A 24,402-nucleotide genomic window follows, 5' to 3' on the forward strand; every position below is an offset into this window, starting at 1 on the left:
GCAGAAAATACTGGAACTAAACAAAAACAAACAAAAGTCCTTTGAGACAGTTTTTATGTAGCATAAAGAACCAGTCAAGAGCACACTTTTTGGGACTTTTCAGTTTGCCTTTTAGGGTCTGAAGACTAACACATTTGGGGAAGATAGTAAGAGTCACTTGTTAGCTCTTTTCTGCTGAACAATGGTATGCAGCCTCCAAAAATGAAGAGCACTTTACAGTAATGTTATTTAAAATACAGAATATTGTATTGAAGATTAATATTGATACTAGAAGGCTCTTTAATTAAGCAGACAAAGACATTACAAGATTCAATTCCTGGAAGCTGAAGGCAACCAAGTTCAAACTGGAAATAAGTTGCAATTTTTTTAACTGTGAGGGTAATTAGCCAATGGAGCAGACTACTCAAGCACATGGCAAATTCTCCCTCATTTGGAATCTTTACAATGAGATTTTGTGTCTTTCTAAAAATGATGCTCAAGTTATTGGGCTAGATGCACGAATCTCTGGGTGAAAATCTATGTCCTGTGTTATGCAGATCAGGCGAGACGATTATAATACTCCCTTCCACCACAAAATAAATTTATGAACACAACAAAATTATTCCTATTCACATCAAAAGATCATATACTATTAAATGTGCTTGTCCATGTCTACACTAGCAAGCTTACAGTGGCACAGATGTACCAATGCAGCGGCACTTTTGTAAGATCTCTCATGTAGCCGGTCTATGCTGACGGGAGAGAGCTCTCCTGTCGACATAATAAAACCCTCTCAATGAGCGGCAGTAGTATGTTGGCGGGAGAAGCTCTCCTGGAAACATAGTGCTGTGCACACTACCCCTTATGCCAGCAAAAATTATGTTGCTTGGAGGGCGAGAGGGGGTTCACGCTCCTGAGCGACACAAATTTTGCCGACATAAGTGGTAGCGTTAGACATGGCCATAATTTATGCTCAAGTTATACAAGGCTCACACTTCTCCTCTGTTGAAAGACAGATGATGAAATAATATCAGCGTCCCAGCAGAAGGAAATGAGAACTACTCTGATGGTTTGTTTTAGCAGAAGTGAAAAAAATCTCTCATGGGTGGTGATACGGCCTAAATGGGAGTAGTGATGGTAACAGATTGGTGATTTAAGGGCTTGCCTACATAGGAAGTTAGCACAGCAGCTAACTAACTAGCCAGGTGGACACACTTATTCTGAACTAAAGTGCCTTTGTGCAGTTTAGCTAAACAATTGTGCTTTAAATTCACACCCTATCTTATTACAAACTAACTTCCAAAATAAACAAGCCCAGAGTCCAAGACAATGGGGATGGGGGGGGAAGAACTACAGGAGAAATACACTGGGGAATCAAGGAGGACAGAGTTAATATTTAGAAATCCCCTCCCCCTTCTACATAAATGAATTAAAATTTACCTGAAAATCCTCTTTTACAGCTTGTAGGTTATATGTGAAGAACTTCTGATAATGTTGGAAGAGCAGAGTCAATAGAACCGACAGGGCACTTGGGACTAATAAAAGACTCTTTGACAGAGGTGCTTTATCTTTAAAAAAAAAAAGAAGAAGAAGAACAAAAACCTCAGCGGGAGAGACCTCAGATTTAAAAAGCAACTTAATAAAACAAGTGAAAGGAGGCTGAAATAGCACTGGAATCAGCATGAAAATTCATAAGATGTCACAATAACGTATAATGACAAATATTGATGGGAAAAGGTACAAAAGGGAGACAGAAAGATTGTATTAGTCCAAACAAAAAGTCCTGCTGATATAATTCAAGGACTGTGTTAAGATCATGTTTAGTAAACAAGAAAAACGCGGAATGGGAAATAAATGAACCAAAACTGGTTTGTCGGAAACTAGGCCTAAATGGTGGCCAACATAATGAGGGGAAGGGCTATTACACCCATCATTCCTTTATGGGGTCATTAAAGAAAGAGACTTTGGGAGAAAATTTGGCTACTGGAGCGAGTTCACCATCATGGTTACCACCCTGGCCATTCTTAATCCTGGTCCTGAAAGATGTTCTGACTGAACCCAGACTAGAAAGAAGAACCACAATGATACCATCCCCTCTACCAGCTCCAGCTCTACCCCAAACACTATGTGGGATGTGCAAGTTTCTCTCTCTTCCCCATATTCCATGTATCCTTTTCCTTCCTCACTTAATTTATTTTCTTTCCTATCTCTCTCCTTTTGTCTTCTGATTAATAAGAATCTAGCTTAGCTGCCTAACACTGTATATTCTGAAAGCCTATGGCCAGAAGGGGCAGCTAAAAGCAATGCCCTAAATAGCTTGATGCTGGAGTGAGTTTGTCATATCTCTGAATGGCTGAAAAGATCATGTCCTGTGCCTGCGTTTTTCCAGCAGTGAGGTTGCAAGTGAGAGTCACCACCAGACACAGAAGCTGCATTTTCTCTCTGCTGTTCTTTTCTCTCCCCTTTTGTGCGTGTTTGTCTTGATTTGTCTTCTAGGAAATGGGATCAGACTTTAACACCATCACCGCCAGCGAAGGCTCCAGCCCAGCTCTGCTAATTTTCTCTTTTCCCCAAAAGGATGTCTTTATTAGCATCTTTAATACCATCCAAGAGATTGTTAAGCAAGGTTTTTTTCCCCCCTTCTAAATATTCTTGTCAGCTAAAGGAAAAGGGAACAAGGGATGTTGTTAAAATGAAAGTCTTATTTAATATTTTACATGTCCAATGCTTTAACTGTTTTTCCTTCTTTTCTGTATCTTTATTAAAGTGTTTAAAAGATTTCTAATGATCTGTTTGCTATGGTTCTAAGCAAGTTGAGTTTTCTGTATACCAAACCCCACACCTTGTTTAACACTGGACAATGACAGGATCTTGTTAACACCTTTGACTCTTTGGGCCTATATATTCCAATTAAATTAATACTACAATGGTTACTTGCCACTTGTACTTTTACTAATCTCTCCCCGAATTAGTAATTTGAAGATTATTAAACCACTGTGCCAATGTGTCTACAACAATCCCATTCTATGTATTTATCTGCCTAACAAGCAATATGAAACACATCTTCCTATCTCACCAGGTACAATCCACAACAAGTAGGACAGACATTTTGTTGTTGTTTGAAGCAGATAGAGTGTTTTATTTTTGCACTGTACCATGGTTTACAGAAATTATATAAAATATTTCATTCTAATAAAAAATCCCATTATAAATGCTTTAAAAAGGGAATTGATACTATAATTACCCAAAAACATCATAACACAGAATTAAGGTTGCCCAGTAGTGCCTCATGCCTTTCCAGAACGGAGATTGGCTGACCTTTTGAAAATTAGCAAAAGACTTAAAGTACCCCCACAACACAAACTTAATTCTGGCTACCATAAACTGGCAATAGCCACTGGGTTAAATAAGGGTGATGCACAGGTTAAGCTACCAAGAGAAGTGGTGGAAGCAACTGCATTAAATTAAAAAGACAAAAGGTTGGAGGCAGTACAGACAAGAGTTTTTCAAAACCTGGCAGGTGTAAAATGGAATGATTTTTAAAACAAACCAAGAAGTTAAAAGGACAGTAGGATGTGAAATCAGAGTACAGGACTGGCTATAAATCTAAAAGATTATGATGATGCAGAGACTGTTGAAAACAACAGGTGATGGAATAATCACAACGAAAATAATGCAAACATAACCAAGATCAGTCTGACCTACTACACTGCAGGACATCATACACAGGGACACAACCAGGCTGGGTTTAATGAAGGAACAAGCCATGGACAGGAATGAATGGCGACACTGTACTACTCTGTATCTGCAAAGATGATCTGCGATGAAAGAGAGCGAGTCAGCGAGTGAGCGCAGAGGTTCACAAGAGTAAAGGGACGATAAGATATAGCAAGTCTGAGGAGGTTTGTGTGGAGTGGGCACAGTGTTTGAGTGTAGGCAGCTCCTGTTTGTTACGCCTGACCTAAACTCAAGTTTTGCTCAAGCAAAGAGGTGTTGTTCAACTTTATCCTACAGTGCTCACATGTTCCAGTCTCTGAGTGTTCTGTAGCATCTGCAACAGTACATTGCTAATATGTGATTAGGACAAAATTAAGGATGCACTGTGGCGTGTACTGCAACTTTTCATTTTCTGGTTTTCAGAGGTTTAAGTTTAGCCCTCTCCACATTCTGGAAGGACAAGAGGTGCCACCAGGCAACCTTAACTCTGTGTTAATGAAGGTTTGGGGCATTTAATTTCCTTGATTTAAAAAAAAAAAAAAAAAAAAAAAGTTTCTCAGCATCTTCCCACATACTATAGTCCAGCTCTCCCCCTCCACTGCCTCTGGCTCCTCAGCAAGGATTACCCCACCCATAGAATGCACTGGCTACATGGCCATCTCTTCCGTGCCTTTGCATCATCTCCTTGTCTCCCATTTCTCTGTATGTCCACCACACACTAGTTCTTCCCCCTCAACCATCCTCCCCAGGAAGAGGCAGGCAACAGCACAGGGCATGCAGGTTGAAGAGCTGTGGGGAGGATTCAAGAACAGCACACGGATTAGCATGAAGTCAGTGGGGACATTTTTGGTGGGCAGGGGACAGACATGGAGAGGCGTGGATGTGGGGACTTTGGGGGGGACAGAGGTGAACCTGACCAACTCCTACTGCACAACTCAGACCCCCTCCTACTCACCCCAGATTCCACTGCTCTGACCCCTCATGTATTATCTTCAACTGCTCAGACTCTCCTAGCACTACCTTGACTCCTCTAATATTCCCTTCATCGTGCCATTGATCGGACCACCCCCACCCCACTTAGAACCCTCCATACACGCCACCAACTCCACGCTCCTACTTGACCCTACCCGCCCCTGGTAAATTTAGAGGGGTCTTGGGGTTGTGAGGAGGGCATCTACCAGCTAGAGGGAGGAAGGAACAGGAGAGTGGAGCATTGTCTCTCGTCCAGATCAGGTCCTAGTGTCCGGAACAGGGCTGTACACATCCATTTGAGACACAAGAGGCTCACAGAGGTGTGAAGGGAACATTCAGTGAGCTATTCTCAGCTAAATGAGAACACATGATGGAGATGGATACAGCCTGAAACAATAACTCTGAGACATCTGAGTCTCCCATTCATCTCAGTGGGCATTGTCATTCCCCTTCCATTGGGCTTTTAGTATCCTGTCTCACACATGCAGGGCAGCTAGAAGGGCTCAAACTATCCCTACAGAAGGGCAGGGCCAAATCTCAGTTCACACACAGGGGGTAAAGATCCCCCAGATCTTGGTTCATACATGTAGGATCTCTGCCCTTCCCAGGGCTGGGGGTCGCTGCTGCCCCATTCCCCTCTACCATTACCCTTTACGTGAGGCACATCCTTCTCCGATCCCCAACCGCTGCCTTGAGAGATGGGGCTGTGAATGGGAAGAATCTCCCACCCACTGTCAGGCAGCCAGGACAAGGGGAATGAGGCAGAGAAGGTGTGGGGGAGAAAGCCTTCAAATGGAAGGAATGACATGGCCCCTATTAAATTACTAAATAAGAGAGGGGGGAGAAAGAATATACCAATATATCCTGAAAAATGTCTAGTATGCACCAAGATGGATCCACTGTGAGAATGCCCCAAGCTACAACACCTGCTGCACACTAGAAAGGTGCATATCTAGAAAGAGAGTATGGTGATGAGTGGGGAAGATGATAGTACAGACCAGTGGTTCTCAACCGGGGGTCCAAACCCCTGGGGGTCTGCGAGCCCTTTCAAAGGGGCTGCGGGTCCCTGCGGCTGAATCCTGGATCCCTGGCACCGCCCTCCCCTCCCGCATGGGGCTGAAGCCAGGAGGCGCAGGGCTGAAGCCCCGATCCCCAGTCTCCCCACATGGGGCTCAACCCGGGAGGCATGAGGCTGAAGCCCCGATCCCCAGTGCCCTCGCAGGGCTGAAACCGGGAGGTGTGGGGCTGACTCTCAGAGCCCCAAGCCCTGGTGCTCTCTGTGGGGAAGAAGCTCTGAGCCCATGGACAGAGTTGGGGACATGGAGGGCATCCCCCCCCAAACTGCAGCGCAAGTGCAGAGCAGTCCGGGGGCAGCTCCATACCTCCCTGGCCAGGTCGGAGGCGGGAAGCCGGAGCCGGACAGTGTGGGGCAGCTGCTGCTCTGGCTGGTGCCAGGGAGCAGGCAGCAGCATTCCCTCCTCTCCTGCTGGTGCCCCAGGTTGAAGCTGCTCTTCAGTTCCCAGCCCCCTTTGCTCCCGCAGAGGCAGCTGGTAAGAGCACCCCAGGTGGGGAGACCCAGCTCCGTGGCTGACAGACCCCTCTGGGAACAGGGACCACAGGGGAATCCTCCCAGCACACAGCACCTAAAGCCCCTCTGCCTACACTCTGTGCTACCCCATGCCTGCACACAGCTTCTAGCTACCTGACTCCCTGCACCCTGAGCTACCCTCCTGCCCGCACACAGCCCCTAGCTACCTCCTCCCTGTACCCTAAGCTGTTTTCAAACTTTTTGAGCTAAGCTCCCCACCTTTGAGTTATAATTTTTGATTGCGTTCCCTCCCCCCAACCCAGACAGTCTGGGTGGCCTTCTGAGTTGAGTCACGGGGTGGAGGTGGCACTCCCTCTCTGGACCCCACCATATGGAGGTGGCTCGAGACCCACTGGCCCCAGCCCCCCCAAAATAGAAGTCAAATTACGCCTTTGCCCTAGGCCCCTGCCACCAAAGGCCCCCCCGCCGGGCCATGGAGTTTTTATAGTATGTCATGGGGGGCCTCGGAGAGAAGAAGGTTGAGAACCCCTGGTACAGATGATCTCCTTCCTCTGCACAGGTAGCACACATGGAGAAAAAAAAATGTACATTAAGCACATAAATCCAGAATAGTTCTAAAATGAACCTCAAGGAAAGGAAGAACCCCAAATTATATGCAATCTGTTCCACTGTACTGCATATATGTGACTACTATCAAGAGCATGGTTCTTCCTATATCGTTTAGTCATGAACTTCATACATAGCCTTTGAGTGTCAGCCAGTCGATGATATCATTAAGTGTTGTTGCATGTTACTTATGTTGGCTAGAGGTGAAACCTGATACAGCTCCTCCTCCATTTGGCATCAGAGATTTAAGAGAGAGCTTATATATAATTCATTATATCAATATTAATTCTACTTTATTACAAATATGACTTCTTAACTTACTAACACTGATCTTTCATACTAGCTTTTTTCATTACGAATTATCTTGTAGTGGCCACTATTGGAAAAAGGACAGTGTTTCTCTTTTCCTGCCAATCATTTTAATTTGAGAAGAGAGAAGGAAAAGAGAGAAAACATCATGCAAAAGAACATAGTGAAACAGATTTTATGCCACAGGGAGACACAAACAATATCTTATTCTTAAAAATACGTTGTAATGTGAAACAGAAAGCTAGGCAAAAGCAAGGATCAAACATGTACAACAACAATTAATCAAAATGGAAGACATTCCTTAACCATTACCTAAAAACACCCACCTATCATTTTGATACCAGTGAGCTAATCTTTAACAATGAATACTTAGATTACTTTATGAGTTTAAAAACATTAGAAAAGTTCTCAAAACCCTGTAACAATTTACGGTTAAGTTGATGTTACCAAACATCTAGGTAACAACTGATAGATAGCTGGCTGGACAGTAGTTAAAGGTGGTCTCCCATTGTGATTTATATTTTCCTGTAATGATTTGATATTTGTCTTTGAATTTCAATAATTTTGTGAGTTTAAAGAAAATTTTAACACCTTTTCACAGTTCAATGTAATATGTAGTGCAGAAAGGAACTAAAAACTCTCAAGAAAGAAGTTTCCATAATGGCAAACTATTTTTATAATGAAGTTAATGCACATTAAGTATTTTACTATCAAATGACTATGCCCTTGAATGTGCCACAAAAGTAACTTTCAGAATTTGTTTATTATCTGCATGAAGTGTAGCTAAATATTGTTACTAATGCTCTCCATTTAGGTTTCACTTCAGACTTTTCAAACCTTACCATAGAGGAAACAAGCATTTAGTTATTTTTATAGATGTCACAAACTGAAAAAACCACAGTAGCAACTAACCCGTAAATGTGACAGGCACCCACAGGGAAAGTCACATGAATAACAGTAACCTCAGCTCTCTGTAAAGTCCTCAAAATGTCATCATTGCCTGGTCCAAGTAAACTATTGAGAAAGACAAACACTTCTAGATTAACCATTTTACAAGTTTACTGAAAATGTTAGAGAACCAGCCGGACAGTGGCAGTATATATTGCCCTGCCATTTAGCAGCATGTGGGTTTATAACCAAATATCCTTGTCAAAGGGCAGGCCTGACTGGAATGCCTTTGAGTGGCAGACCATGCCATGACAAGCATGCCTACCTCAGTTTCCCTCCTTCAGAGTCCCCAGAAATAGTGCAGGGTCCTCCCAAGTACAAATATTGCCCTTGTAGGGTTCATTTATTATGAAGTCCCATGCACATATATCATAACAGAAGTCCCACAATCATAGTCCAGATTTCCACCAGCATATTCCAAACAGTACATGCAACATACAGCCCCAGCATTCCTCACCACACCCCACTCTCTAGTGCAGTTCTCCTCTGTCCTTGCACTAGGAGAGCTACCACAGCCCTTCCAACTGGAGTGCAACCATCTTCCCAGCAGGAAGCCCCACAGCCTCTTTACTGGGAGATCATCCTTGCCAAGGAAGCATCCCTCACTCACCACTATTCCTCTGGGTCCTGCACTCCAGCCCTAGACTGACAGCAAGTAAGCGCCACTGCTGTTCCACTGTCTTCAGCCCTCTCTGGCCCTTGGCTCCAGCTCTCTAATTTACAGAGCTAGCCTGCATCTCCCTCTGCTACTGTTTCTGCCTTCAACCCTCTCCACCTCTCTCGCATGGGGATGCCAGCCAGCAAATGACTCTTGCTGTTCTGCCTTCAGCCTTCTCCCAGGTCCCAAAAAATATAGTCTTCTAGTCAATTCCTCCCTCTTACCAGGGAAGGTCTGCAGAGAGCTTTCTGCACTTGGCAGCTTATCCCACAGACCTGCTCTAGTCTTCTGACTGACTCAGCAGGACACTCTCTCACTGGACCTCTCCCCAAACTTTTATAGCCCTTCAGTGCTGCCCTGCCTTAACTGGCCAAATGTGAGCACCTGTCCTGGCATAGGGTAGCTGGACCTACTTCCTTTACTGGGAGCAGACCACCTGTGACGGTTTTAACAATGACTGTTTAGAGGAAATTGGTGAAACAACAGTCTCAGGCCTGGTCTACAATACAAAGTTAAGTCGATGTAAGTCGCCTGGCATTGACCTATTTGTACATGTCTACACTTTAATTTGTCTCTGGCCAACGTAAGTGCCACGTTACAGCAATATAATAAAACCACCTCCCCAAATGGTGTAAAGCCATGACTGACCTACTTAGCTTGATGTAGTGTGAGTGTAGACATTGCATGACCTGTGTCGACCCTAGCGGTCTTCCAGCAGCTATCCCACAATGCCTCATTCCCTGTTGTTGGTGTCACTAGGCATAACCCTAGGTAACTCGGGAGGGTGGAAGACCATGAGTGTCGATGAAGCCTTCCTGCACTAAGGCTAAATGAACCAAAGTTCCTCCATGTTTAACTCTAAAAAGACCTCAAAAGCCAGGGGCAGAAATTGGAATGTGTAACAGGCAGTTATCAATTGCAACCCCACTCATACCGGTACCAAGCGGTAACAATGAGGCCTGTATGTTTCTGGCTGAATGGGAGATAATAAATCAAAGGGAAACAGGACCAGATAACGGTTTAGAGAAGTGGTACTAACGAGCTAGACTTGTAGCCGCCAAAATGATTTAACTGCTTAAATGTATAAACATGGTTTTTGTAGAAGAAGGGAGGGGGAATGGAGAGAGGGGAAGAGAGAAGGGAGGGGGAATGGGGGGGGAGAAGGCGGGGAAGAGGGAGGAACTTGGCTGTGAAATGAAAGAGAAAAACTGCTTATGGTGGTGTGCTTGATCTGAGACATGCCAGTCTCCTTGCACCGCTTTGAGATCTCAAATAAACTTTGTTTGCTTCTCCACCCTGGTGTGTTCATTGGTGCGAAGCACACCGGGCAACGAACCCCGCTGTTGCTGTCCTCGGGCTCTCTGTGCCGGCAACACTGTGACAGACTTCTCTGGACACAATTTTAAACTCTATTGCCCTGGAGTCACAGAGGCCAGAAGCCACCCCACACCTTGAAAACCCCAAGTGTTTTTGCAACCTTTTCTTGACTGCCTACCTCAGCAAGCACACCTAGCAGCTCATTTATGTTGTGTGCACCTACTCAATTGACTATACTGCCTCCACGCACACAGAGAGAAACCCCATGTTCTCCTGCCTGGAGTAGATGGGAAATACTGACTTTCCTGGGCCTGTGGGGAGAAGAGGCTGTGCAGGCATAGCTACGGGCCAGCCATAGAAATGTAGACATCTATGAGTAGATTGCCTGTATCTCCCATGCAAAGGAATACGACAGGAATCAGCAGCAGCAACGCTACGTGCAAGCGAAAAAACTTTGTGAGGAATAACACAAGGCCAGGGAGCACAACAGATATGATGCTGCACCACAGACCTGACACTTTTACAACCGACTGCTTGCCATACTTGGTGGAGACCCCAACAATACCATACAGATTCTGGATACCTCAGAGGAACAGCATGACACCCCTGCCAGGAACAGCAAGAATGAGGAGGAAGGGGACAAGGAGGACGTGGCAGGGAACCCCAGTCATGCCATGAGCCAGTGCCTGTTCAAGACTCCGCCAAAGTCTAAACAGACCCATCACGCGAAGACACATAAAGGGGAAGGGAATTCCCATGTGACTGTAAATCCATGGGACAATGGTCTGTTTTTATCAGCAGCTTCTGGCATGGCATCTTTGACCTGTGATGCCACATGGTATGTTGTGGGGAGTAGTGAGCAGCAAACATGGAGTTCTCCAAAGACTGCAATGGGTGGAGAGTCTGGGACTTTTGATCCTGTACGTCAACCAGGGTCTCTGCAGCATTTGGAATTGCTGCCTAAGAAGAACCTTCATGTCCTCTTGTATTTTCTACTGCTTGTCCTGTTAGCACTGCCTTTTTCCTGTCCTCTGTTGTTCTCCACGCTGTCAGTCATATTGGCCCTTGTAGCCCTTGGTTCATCATCTGCTGCAGTACTGGCTTGCAGACCATGTCATTCCTAGTCCTCTTCTTTCTCCTCATCAGGGTCAGCTGTTCTGCGGGCATACATGGGACACCCCCACTGCCCCCACCACTCCACGCCAGGGGACAGCAAGGAAAACCACAGCTTCACATACACAGACCTATGAGAACCACGATTGAGAAAACAAACGTAGTCCGTTGTGGCTACACATACGCCAAACAGACATAAACCCTTACTTTCTAATTTTAAAATTTTCACTGTTAAATTATGCTAAAAATTTGTATAACATTGCATGTGGGGGTTTTTGCACATGGATTTTCTACACTGTTTTTCTGTACTCCAAGTTCTATTTGGGGGATAATCAAATTATCTTTATTAGTTCACAACAAATATTGCAGAATGCAGAGTGATCGTCAAGGAAAACAGCTAAATGCACACCAAGCACCACAGAATTCATAGTTTCATGAAAACACTACATATTAATAAATGTACAGCAAGCATCACACAATTCATAGAAATGCCCAAAGCTCCAGGCCCAACAGAACAGATACCAGCAGACAAAGCCTCACAAATATATATTGTAGATTGCCCCAGACAAACAAATCCATCAAAGCAGCAGAGAACATTACTGTGGTTGACTGTTAAAAATGCTCTTTCAAAGCCTGTCTCAACCACATAGCTCCATGTTGGGCTCGTGTAACAGCACTTGTGTCTGGCTGTTCAAAGTCACACAGCCGCTCAACCTCCAGCCTGGTGGCAGCTTTTCCCCCTTTGCCTCAGATATTATGCAGGACACAACAGGCAGCTATAATCACTGGGCTGTTCTTCTCAGTGAAATCCAGTCTAGTCAGTAAGCACTGCCAGTGTCCCTTCAGCGTACCAAAAGCACATTCAACTGTCATTCTGCACCTGCTGAGACAGTAGTTGAATCTTTCTTTGCGGCTGTCGAGGTAGCCAGTATCCAGCTTCATGAGCCAGGGGAACAAGTGATACGCCTGATGCCTCAGAATCACTATTGGCATTTCAGTATTGCCAATGCTAATCTGCTGGTCAGGAAAGAATGTCTCTGCTTGCAGCTTTCCGAACGTCTTCCCTGATCAGCCCACATTGTCATCAGTTAAACGTCCCCAGTGATCCACCAATGCTTGCATAACCATAGAAGAGTAGCCCTCTGTGGCAAGGTGGGCTAATGCCAAAATAAGGATGTGTGTGCCATCTATCGCCCCACCGCTGTTCAGGAACCCCATGTGACGGGTTGGATCACAGAAACCCCCTGGGAGCTGCCACCTGATGTGCCCAGACTACTTCTGCCCCTGCTTTCCTGCCCCATCAGCTTAGGACTTCAGTGCCTTGCCTGGGTTGAGCCAGACTCGCTAGCCTGCTGCAAACCCAGACTCAGGTCTGAATCACGTCCCCTAACCGCTGCAGGTTTACCTGAAAGCAGCTAACAGAAGTGTTCTTGTCTTTAACACTCAGCTGCCCAACTCCCAATGGGGTCTAAACCCAAATAAATCCATTTTACCCTGTATAAAGCTTATACGGGGTAAACTCATAAATTGTTTGCCCTCTGTAACACTGATAGAGAGATACGCACAGCTGTTTGCCCACCCAGGTATTAACACATACTCTAAGTATAAAGTGATTTTATTAAATACAGAAAGTAGGATTTAAGTGGTTCCAAGTAGTAACAGACAGAACAAAGCAGGTCACCAAGCAAAATAAACTAAAACACGCAAATCTATGTCTAATCAAACTGAATACAGATAAGATCCTCACCAGTTCCAGAATGCTCCCTTTTACAGACTTATCTCTTTTTAGCCTGGGTTCAGCAATCACTCACACCCCCTGTAGTTACTGTCCTTTGTTCCAGTTTCTTCCAAGTATCCTGGGGGGTGGAGAGGGTCTCTCTTTAGCCAGCTGAAGACAAAATGGAGGGGTCTCCCACGGGTTTAAATAGACTTTCTCTTGTGGATGGAGACCCCCTCCCCTCTCCTATGCAAAGTCCAGCTCCAAGATGGAGCTTTGGAGTCACCTGAGCAAGTCACATGTCCATGCATGACTGAGTTCCTTACCAGCCAACCCACATTCCTGGGAAAGCCCAGATGTGTATTGGTGTCTCCAAGTTCATTGTTGGCTTAAGTGTTTCCAGACTGGGCACTTACTGAGAATAGTCTTTTCTCAGGAAGCTGACCAACTGCTTCACTACAGCCTACTTAGAATCAAACAAGTATGCAGCCAAGATTCATAACTTTGAATACAAAAATGATGCATGCATGCATACAAATAGGATTAATAGATTCAGTAGATCATAACCTTTACAGAGATATGTTACATGACATATACACATTCTAGTTATGTTATATATATACAAATATATGCATATTTCCATAAAGCCTTATGGGAGGTACCGTCAGACCCCACTCCTGCAAATCCATCCATTATATCCTGCACACTGCCGAGACTCACAGTCCTGCATAGCGAGAGACGATTAGCAGCCCTACACACTTCTATGTCAGCAGCCCCCAGTGTAGATTTTCCAACTCCAAAATTATTTCTCAGAGTGGTAGCAATGTGGCATTGCATGCTTCCAGACTGCTATCGCCACTTGCCTCTCCACAGTCAGTGCAGCTCTCATTCTGATGTCCCTGCACTGGAGGGCTGGGGCAAGCTTGTCACACAGATTCAGGAATGTGGCCTTTCGCATCTGAAAGTTCTGAAGCCACTACTTGTCATGCCAAACCTGTATTACAATGTGATCCCACTGGTCAGTGCTCATTTCTCAAGCCTAGAAGCTGTGTTCCACCATCTGCAACTGCTCCTTGAATAACACTAGCACTCTTGAATTGTTCTTTGCTATCTTCAAAGAAACGCTCATGAACCTGGTTGTTGCAGTACTTCTTGCAGGTCTGCAAATACTGTAGATCATACGTCTTGTATTTGCAGCATTCTTGAGAATAGTGCAGAGTTACGTGAGCGCCATACCCCTATCAGAGGCCAAAAAGCCCCACATGGGTTTGTGAGATTTTAAAAAAAATAGCATGAAAATTATGGAATATGGATTCCATTATGGGACAGAGGAAGTTGCATGCTGAGAACTTGATCCTTAGCTCCTAGGGATCCCAGGGCGAGTCGTTACTAACCCACACAACAATGCAAAAATGTCCCAAAAGGTATTGCAATGGATGGTGGCATGTGGCACACTGTGATATCTATCCGTGGTCCACTGCACTTAGCACACAAACATTCCTGGTGATTACACACAGCTCCAATGCAAGCAGCCAAGTATGCACACACCTGAGTGGTATACAAACTGCAGCAGCTGTAAACCAATGTAACTTCCATCAACCAACGTTTGTAGTGTAGACACGGCCTATGACTCAATTCTGCTGCTCCTATGGCATGCCACCGCTCTCTCAGTCAGTAAGTTCATCAATTAGCACTAATGTCAATTACTAAGAAAATCCATGTACTTTTTTTTCCAACCCACCAATAAAAGTTAAACAAAAAAGAAATGTGAAGCAACGAATTTAAGGCTAAAAATAAAACAAAAACAACATCCCCTTCCCCAAGAATCTGGTCTAGACAATGGCTCTGAAACACTGCACAGCATTCCATCTAAATAAACAAGTATATCTGGGAGTCAAGGTCTCCCAAATATAGAAGTAAGGTAAGGCTAGTATTCGAAGAAGAAGGTATAGAATGCTTTTTGCCATGTGAATGTCCAGTATGAACGCAGGGGCTGCGAGTTATATGGGCCCATGGTGCCCGGGCTCCACCAATGTTTGGAGCCGGGTCTCTCCCCAGGCCCTGCCCAGAGCATCCCTCAGCCCCCGGAGCATCCCTGCCTGATTGAAAGCAGGTCGCTGCCTTGACGCTCTGCGCTGCTCTCCCTCGTCTGCGTTGCCAGCGTTGTGCTGCCTAAGGCGAGGCTACAGCACAAAAGCAGCGCTGGTGGCAGGCTGAGGCAGCTGGCTGCACCTGAGGAGGGACCACTCCTGACCCACTCTGCGCAAGGGGCAGCCCCATCCCCCGTGAGGGGCAGCAGCAGGGGAGGAGGCCACAAGTGATGGCAGGCCCCCCCCTCCCCCCCCGGCACCGACCACAGGGGAGGCAAGGGGACTTCCTAGACCTGAGAGGGGCTCTAGGAGCACATGCAGTGACAGCGATGCAAGGTGAGTGTGCTGCTGGGGGGGGGTGGGGGGTCCCTCCCCCAGAGCTCGCTGATGCCGGCTGGGAGAGGGTTGGGGGGAGTCTTCCTCTATGACCCTAGCCCCAGGGCAGCCTGTCTAAACCCCAAGCTCCTCATCCCTGTCCCCACCCCACCCCAAAACCCACACCCCCAGCACCAGCCCTGAGCCCCCTCCTGCACTGTGAACCCCTCATCCCCAGCCCCACCCCAGAGCCCTCACCTGAGGGAAAAAACATACAACTTAAATTTGGCAGTCAGTTTTGGGTATGATCATGTTTAGCACAATACTTGATTATTTTACACCCTTTAAAGTATATAATTGGTTATATAAGGGTACAACAAAATATAATATATTGAAGCAGGCGAGTGCTGCTTCTGACTTTCCACTTTTATTTGGCTCTTGTAATCTTATGGCACCGGTGTGTTGTAGCTTCATTTTATCCCAGCAACAAATTCTTGATTTGTAGGACCAGTAATAATCAACAATGGATAAATTCTTAATAAAGTTACCCAGAGAAAGAGAAGAAAAGGATAATTCATCAAGTGATGGCTTGAGTTCGACACCCAGCTTTCAAACTGAAGTTATACAAAAGAAAGATGCGGCAAATATACGAGAAAATCGTATCCATAACTATAACAAATGGGCATTTTCCAACTATACTATGTTTCATTGGAAAATTTCTGATCAGCTCTACTTGGGAGTCCTGCAGAGGCAACAGATTTGGCTCCTGAAGAGGTGATCATTTTTATCCATTCTTTAAAAGATACTGCCAAGCTTAGAAGCAAGTCCCCTCCCATTTGTTCCTTGTTTAGAAAGTTGTAGACTACAACCAAGGCTACCAAGTGGCAGGATTAAATTGGTAAGGAGCTGAGGGAGGCGCCATTTAAAAAAAAAAAAGAAGAAAGCAGAACCCTTAGCATTTTGTTATTAAAGACTTTTTTTTCAATGGAAAATGGAACAGAGCTAAATTCAGCCAACACACAGAAACTCATCTAGGCATCCCCCTCTTTGTCTCCAACCACAGAACATATCATTTTCTTACTATTCGCATGCACTGCAGGAAACATGGGGTCTAACATGTTCCACACTAGCTTCCTGGTAGTACTGAACAAAATATGAAGTAATATTAAATCAAGCAATAACCTGATGTTTTAGGTTTAGGGGGATTTTATTATTTGCATAGCTGCCTCAGCTTTGTGTATGTTGTGCAAGTAGCAAAGCACAACAATCTATTCTAGCAGTGGGGATTTTTAGCAGCCCGGTAGCACCCATGTCAGAGCACTACAGGGCTCTCTTGGCGGTAAGTGCAGGTGATGTTCCAGTAGGAACCCTTAGGAAAAGGTTCAAAGGATAGTAATATCTGGGAACACCAGAAATATCTGAGACTTTTAGCAACAGGTCCTGTATCTTAGGAACCCCTTTGTCAAATGACCTCAAATTCGCCCCACTAACCTTACCCAAGGCCCCAGTGGTGCACAACAATTTTCAAGACAATCACAATACTCACATAGATTTTTTTTTTAAATGCCTCTTACACAGAAAGCTTGGCTCCATCTTAACTATAGTGTGACAAGAACTGCCCCATAATACAGTAATTCAGGTTGTGCTACAATCACCATTTCCTTTACCTTACTCTATGCCTGGTCTAGATATTTGAAAATGCAACCACTCTGTACCTGGCAGTCAAGGTAGATTAATCATACAACTGAACACTTCTTAGGGATGGAATCAACTGATCTCTTTTAGGAAATAGGTTTCAGTGGTAGCCGTGTTAGTCTGTATCAGCAAAAAAAAAGTGAGGAGTCCTTGTCGCACCTTATAGACTAACAAAATGTATTTGTGCATAAGCTTTCGTGGGCTAGAACCCACTTCATCAGATGCATCCTATATCTTTTACTTCATACGTCTGATGAAGTGGGTTCTAGCCCACAAAAGCTTATGCACAAATACATTTGTTAGTCTCTAAGGTGCCACAAGGACTCCTTGTTTTTTTTTTGCTTTTAGGAAATGTACTCAAACTCTTCAGTTTAGCCACCAGAAATATCTGAGACTTTCGTAATCCTCTCAGCAACAGATGCTCTCAAACAAATTTTAACTGCTTTTCCTTCCATATCACCAAGAAAACCTATAGAATCTACATCCCAAGCTTACTTGGAAACAGCATGTGGGCAGCTTACAGTTCAGCAGCAACTGCCCATTCAAATTCACACTCATCATTATCTCCTCTTCTTAATGACTGAATTGGTCATTTTAAATATTTGGAGTGTTTATTAGTAGTTTAACTTTTAATAGAGCATTTAATTTGTTATATTTTATTTGAATTTTATTATTTTTAAATTACCTTTTGTTAGGCACCCAGAGGCACTGGGATGTGAAATTCAATATAAGTAAGAACTAATTACGAGTGCCATTCCCATGAACATTTACAATGACAGGAATAAATACAAAAATCAAGCAACCTCCTTAAAGCACAATCAACAATCCACAAGATAAAGTCTTCAATTTAGATTTAAAACAACGGATTTTGACAGACATATGAATGTAATCATCATTTGTTTTAAATAGATATTAATTTATCCATTCCACCACATTTGATGGTTTTCTGTAACAACTGTTTTCCTTTTATTAAAAGTTTGATATTCTGATTGCATTATTGTATATGAGCAGGGCTTATGTTGGGGAAAAAAAAACATTTTTTAGCACGCTACTTTCTAAAAATTGAATTCTCTTCATGCTCACCCTATGATTTGCCACACAATTTTGTCTGATGTTTAATTATCAAACGTTTCTGCTAGAGAAGGCAGAGGCTGCAGCATGTGAACTTGGAGGGACAAGGTTGGGAGGGATGAGGGGGGGAAAAAGGCAATATTAGGATAAAGGTCATAGGTAAGCCTGAATAAGGCATGGATTAAAGACTTTGATCTATATATTATGTAAAAATAAGAGAGCCAAGGATTCTTGGGCTGTATTTTCACTTTGGAGCTTTACATAAGCTACTTCACCCATGTTCTATGTTGTCTACAGATACCAGGGATGGAATTACAGCCTTATAAATGCAGTCTTCTGTTATTTATTCTGTTTTTCTCTAAACTAGTTAAGGAAAAAGAAAGGGTTTAAAATACAAGGAACATACACATTAGTGTTTTAATCTAAAAGGAATCACTCAGTTATCTAATGTTATAGATGGAGAGAACAGTTTAAAGTAACTAATTCATAAGCACCAATTACCGCTAGCAAGAGTCATTGATTATCTTCCTGTCACTATCACAGAAATAATAAAAAATTGCAGCACAGAGCAACCACTTAGATTTACGGGGAACATATTTGAAACATATTTCAATAATTATTAAACCATTACATTATACATTATTTATACAGACCAACATGGTTTAAAATAACATGTGAATGAGCCAAAACTCTATTTGAGTGTGTCATGGGGTGACACTGGCCCCTTTCAGACTTGTCAGCTGACTCCCGCACTTGCCCCAGTTGGGCTATAAGAGAAGGCACCTGGGCAAATCATGCCGGACAGTCAGTCAGGAAAGGGGCAGAGAGAGTATACAAGGGGCTTTCACTACTTGCTCCCTGGAAATAGGGAAACAGGTTAGAAGCCAGGAGGCTGGGTAGTGGGAACAGGATCAGCAGAAGCAGGAAGTTTCCTAGGAGTGGCTGTCAGAGTCTCCACAGAGGGGAGGCCTGGGAACCTGTTGGGAGAAAAGGATCTCCGGGGAGAGAGCACTAGGAGGCAATGTTTCTCAGTCAACACACTATGGGAGAATCCTGCAATAGGCCCCAAAGCAGAAGGAATTGAGAGAAGCAAAAGGGAAAATTCCCTAAGAACTACCGGGGGGAGGGGAGGGAAGGGAGATGAGGAACTGTGTTTGTGAGGGGGTTTACCTATGTTTGAGAAATAAAGCACCTGAAAAAGGCTTTGAGTGTAGCAGTGGGTCCTTTGTGGGGGAGGGCCAGAACCTTACAGTGTGGTTCTTAGAACATTTTCTAGTCTCCTATCTACACAAGAAAATGATTGTAAGGAACTGGTCTAATAGGTTCTCTAGACCAACCAGAACAGCCATGTTACCAAACTGTTACAACCCCAGTCTTTTTATGGCCATGCGTACACTTGGAATTAAAAAAAAAAAATTCCCATCAGTGATAACTCTAAACTAGAGAAGGCTCCAGCAGCTCCTGGCATTTTTACCACTGTGTCTATGCCACAAGCTGTTAGAGCCTTTACTGCACTAGAGATGTCACCGATGTGAATTTTTTTCTCTAAAAATCCCAATTGTATCCATGACCATAAAAAGTCACAGGTGGTAACATAATTTGGTAAAATAGTAATACATGGTTTAGTCTCATCTACACAGGCAACTCCAAATCATTAGGGAACTACCACATTCCTAAACTGACAGAATTTGTAGTGTGGATTTTCCTTTAATATGTGAATAGTGTCATAGGCATAACATTCCATTTTTGGTTCAGAATGCCTTTTCATTCTAACCCCCTGTTTTCATTCACTTGCTACTTTCCCAGAAAAGTTAGTTATGAGTCTAACATATTCTCAGTCCAAGATTATCTTAGCTTTAGAAAGTCAGAAGGAATTTTATTCATCAGATTTAAAGTTATTCACCCATATGAGTGTTTTTACTAGCTGATGCACATCTCATGGGCTCTTTAAAAATGTTTTTACTTCATCAGATAACTAACAGCTGTGCATTAAAAACTTCAGCATTGAAGTATTGGTTAAAGATAACTATTTTTTGCTTTAGTTGATTTCAAACAGAAATTTAACCTTATATTGTGACAAATGCAAGAACATCACCATCAGCAATCACAAGCATTGAATAAAGCAACAGAGGGTCCTGTGGCACCTTTGAGACTAACAGAAGTACTGGGAGCATAAGCTTTCGTGGGTAAGAACCTCACTTCTTCAGATGCAAGAAGTGAGGTTCTTACCCACGAAAGCTTATGCTCCCAGTACTTCTGTTAGTCTCAAAGGTGCCACAGGACCCTCTGTTGCTTTTTACAGATTCAGACTAACACGGCTACCCCTCTGAAGCATTGAATAGTTTTTTGTAAAACCTTGTCTACTGTAGACAGCTACTGGCAAAGATTTCTAGAAGAGACTCAGCTTATAACAACAAAATAGTTGTTTTGCTACACCCTCAAATGACATAAGATACATGACAAAAAACTTTTGACAGTATAAACTTCATCTATAGTAGGGCTTTTGCTGGCATAGCTATGTCAGTTAGAAGTGTGATTTCTTTCACACTCCTAACCAACTATGCCAGCAAAACTTTTAAGTGTAGACCAATCCTAAATCAATAGTCTAACACGTGCACCATCTAAGAAAAACATATGTGCATAGTACTTCTCTTAATTTAACTCAGATTAGGAAGTACATAAAACGCGTGTGCATGTATATACACTCACATCTTTGTATGCATATGATTACGTGCATACACACACACACACACACACACACACACACACTACATCTGAAGGCTCTCCTTGTCTGCCCTCTAACGGTGATTTGCAACTTCTATTTTTTCAATAAGTAAAGCAGTAATAGAATCAGCAGGGAGAAATAATTTCCCTACACCCTGCAATGCCAGTTACTGAACCTATATATTCTGTACTTCGAAACAACTGCAGTACTTATCTGCTCACACTAAGGGCTTGTCTTCACTACAAAATCTGGATATGGTTTAATGTGGTTGTAAAGAATACAGTTAGATGACACAGTCCTGACCATAATTTGTTCTGGTCTACACTGAGCGTAATGACAGGTTTCAGAGTAGCAGCCGTGTTAGTCTGTATCCGCAAAAAGAACAGGAGTACTTGTGGCACTTTAGAGACTAACAAATTTATTTGAGCATAAGCTTTCATGGGCTACAGCCCACTTCATCGGATGCACAGAATGGAACATATAGTGAGGAGATATATATATATATACACATACAGAACATGAAAAGGTGGGAGTTGTCTGAGCGGAATGTCATAATCCACATTGTGTCAGCTAACTGAACTCTTTACTGTCATTTTTAAACACAGTTAATTTTTTGTAATGTACATTAGCTCTGAGATTGTCTTCAATGTCTATAGAAATTTGTTTAAAATAACACATCAACCTGACATGGTGTTGTAGCAGTTTTGGTGCCAGAATATTAAGAGAGACAAGGTGGGTGAGGCAGTATTTTTTCTTGGACCAGCTTCTGCTGGTGAAAGAGACAAGCTTTCGAGAAAAGCTCTGTTTGAGTTCGTAAGTTTGTCTCTCTCACCAACAGAAGCTGGTCCAATAAAAGATATTACCTCACCCACCTTGTCTCTCTAACATCAACCTGACATCTAGTCACTTTAAAAAAGTTAGTAGTTACAAAGACTACATTTGTGCCTAAATTACCCTGCCAATTACACTAGTTTTTATAATATTTTCCTATTTTCAAAAATATTTTTCTATTCCTTATTACATGAAAGATTCACACAAACATCAGGGGAATTTGCCTAGGCAGGGCAGTGGACTCTTTATTGGTGGACTCTTGAACCCATGTACAGTCAGCTGCAAGATTGGAAATAGCTGATATTTCACAGGAGGAAACTGTGGAATCAATTGTACAAAGTGCAGTCAAATGCAGAGTGAAACTGAGAGACCTGCCCCCTCTAATGTCATAGAATCACTGAATCATAGAACTGGAAGGAACCTCAAAAGGTCATCTAGTCCAATCCCCTGCACTCAGGCAGGACTAAGTATTATCTAGACCATCCCTGATAGGTATTTATTCAACCTGCTCTTAAAAATCCCCAATGATGGAGATTCAATTTATTCCAGTGCTTAATCACCCTGACAGTTAGGAAGTTTTTCCTCATGTCCAATCTAAACTGCCCTTGTTGCAATTTAAGCCCATTGCTTCTTATCCTATCCTCAGAGGTTAAGAGCAGCAATTTTTCTCCCTTGTCCTTGTAACAACCTTTTATGTACTTGAAAACTTATGTTCCCTCTCAGTCTTTTCTTCTCCAGACTAAACAAATCCAATTTTTTCAGTCTTCCCTCATAGGTCATGTTTTCTAGACCTTTAATCATTTTCGTTGCTCTTCTCTGGTCTTTCTCCAATTTGTCCATATCTTTGCTGAAATGTGGCCCCCAGAACTGGGCACAATACTCCAGTTGAGGCCTAATCAGCGCGGAGTAGAGTGGAAGAATTACTTCTCACGTCTTGCTTACAATACTCCTTGTAATACATCCCAGAATGTTTGGGTTTTTTTGCAACAGCGTTACACTGTTGACTCATATTTAGCTTGTGATCCACTATGACCCCCAGATCCCTTTCCACAGTACTCCTTCCTCGACAGTCATTGCTCATTTTGTATGTGTGCAACTGATTGCTCCTTCCTAAGTGGAGTACTTTGCATTTGTCCTTATTGAATTTCATCTTATTTACTTCAGACCATTTCTCCAGGTTGTTCAGATCATTTTGAATTTTAATCCTATCCTCCAAAACACTTGCAACCCCTCCCAGCTTGGTATCATCCGCAAATTTTATAAGTGTACTCTCTATGCCATCTAAATCATTGATGAAGATATTGAACAGAACCAGACCCAGAACCCATCCCTGCGGGACCCCACTCATTAGACCCTTCCAGCATGACTGTGAACCACTGATAACTACTCTCTGAGAACGATTTTCCAACCAGTTATGCACCCCACCTTATAGAAGCTCCATCTAGATTGTATTTCCCTAGTTTGTTTATGAGAAGGGTCATGACAGTATCAAAAGCACTACTAAAGTCAAGATATACCACATCTACCACTTCCCCCATATCCACAAGGCTTGTCAAAGAAAGCTATCAAATTGGTTTGACATGATTTGGTCTTGACAAATCCATGCTGACTGTTATTTATCACCTTATTATCTTCTAGGTGTTTGCAAATTGATTGCTTAATTATCTGCTCCATTATCTTTCCAGGTACAGAAGTTAAGATAATCTTTCCTTATTTCCCTGTTTATAGATGGGCACTATATTTGCCCTTTTCCAGTCTTCTGGAATCTCTCCTGTCTTCTATGACTTTTCAAAGATAATTGCTAATGGCTCAGATATCTCTTCAGTCAGCTCCTTGTCAACTCTGAACAACAGTAAATTACTTTATTTGCAGAAATAAGGGTTTTTTTAAAGCTGAGAGACCCTTTACATACAGCTGAAATGTGGTTGCAAAAGCAGTTTATACCCAGCTTGTCTGGCATATATAGATACAGGCTAAGCCATGGTTCACCCAGTGTTTTAAGGTCACGTCAATACTAGATGGGAGCTAGTTTTCCTGTCATAGGAGTTACCGTGGTACAGCTGGTCGGTAACACACAATTAACTTCAGGAGGAGAGAGGAGGGAAAACGGAGAACTGGATTAGGAGAATTAAACCAAACTCTGCTCCGCTTTCAAAGCGGTAGCTCTGAGGGGAGGCTGTTTCCATCGACGTTTGTGCCGAGAGGGAAACCACGCGTGATCGCGCACACAGAGTGAAACGCGGCTCCAGTGACCACGGCAGGGGCGAGACACAGAGCAGAGACCCCTTCGCTAGATGTCCCAGAGGCTCCTGCCTGCCCGGGGGCCGGGGCTCGCGGCGCCCCCGACACAGCAACCCCCGCCCCCCAAGCGCCCCGGGCCCGCCCCTCTGGCCAGGGGCTCCCGATACTTACACAGCCCGTTGGAGCCGGTGCTGGGGAACATGGTCCACGGCGTTGGGAGGGGGCGGCGCCCGGCCCGGCCCGCCGGGGAGTCTCCCGAGAAGCCCCAGGAGGCCGGAGCCAGCCCGAGGAGGCTCGGCGAGTCCCGGGGACGAGCTGTAAGGCGGCCGGGATGGGCCAAACCGGGCCGTCAGTGAATCCCCGGCGCCCTCTACCGGTCCCGCCGCCTCCCTGCAGGCCGCCCGAGGCGGAGAGGGCGGGAGTCGCCAGCGCCCTCCGGCCGACGCTCACGCCCTGCGTCCCCGCCGCAGCTCACTGGTGCACTGGGGTTAAGCTGCTGAATCGCCCCTGCCCTGGGGCTAGTTTCCCCCTTACTAACCATCGCCCCCC

General features: G+C 44.0%; 1 protein-coding gene across 2 annotated transcripts in view; it reads right to left on the minus strand.

Moving 5' to 3' along the window:
• UBAC2 (UBA domain containing 2) overlaps positions 1-24,201 on the minus strand; it is a 146,161-nt gene extending 121,960 nt beyond the window's left edge. Inside the window, exons 1-3 of one of the 2 annotated variants that reach the window (XM_065581043.1) lie at positions 24,025-24,177; positions 8,045-8,146; positions 1,420-1,547 (exon numbers count right to left, since the gene is read on the minus strand). Coding sequence is in view for 1 of the 2 variants with exons in the window: in XM_005303896.5 (XP_005303953.1) it covers positions 1,420-1,547; positions 24,025-24,055 (159 nt within the window). In the remaining variant the exon portion in view is untranslated. Of the gene's footprint in view, positions 1-1,419; positions 1,548-8,044; positions 8,147-24,024 lie in introns of both variants that reach the window. The other variant, XM_005303896.5, reaches the window with a different exon arrangement.
• Between the last annotated feature and the right edge of the window lie 201 nt (positions 24,202-24,402).

This window comes from Chrysemys picta, chromosome 1, assembly GCF_011386835.1.
Source record: "Chrysemys picta bellii isolate R12L10 chromosome 1, ASM1138683v2, whole genome shotgun sequence".
Taxonomy (NCBI): domain Eukaryota; kingdom Metazoa; phylum Chordata; order Testudines; family Emydidae; genus Chrysemys; species Chrysemys picta.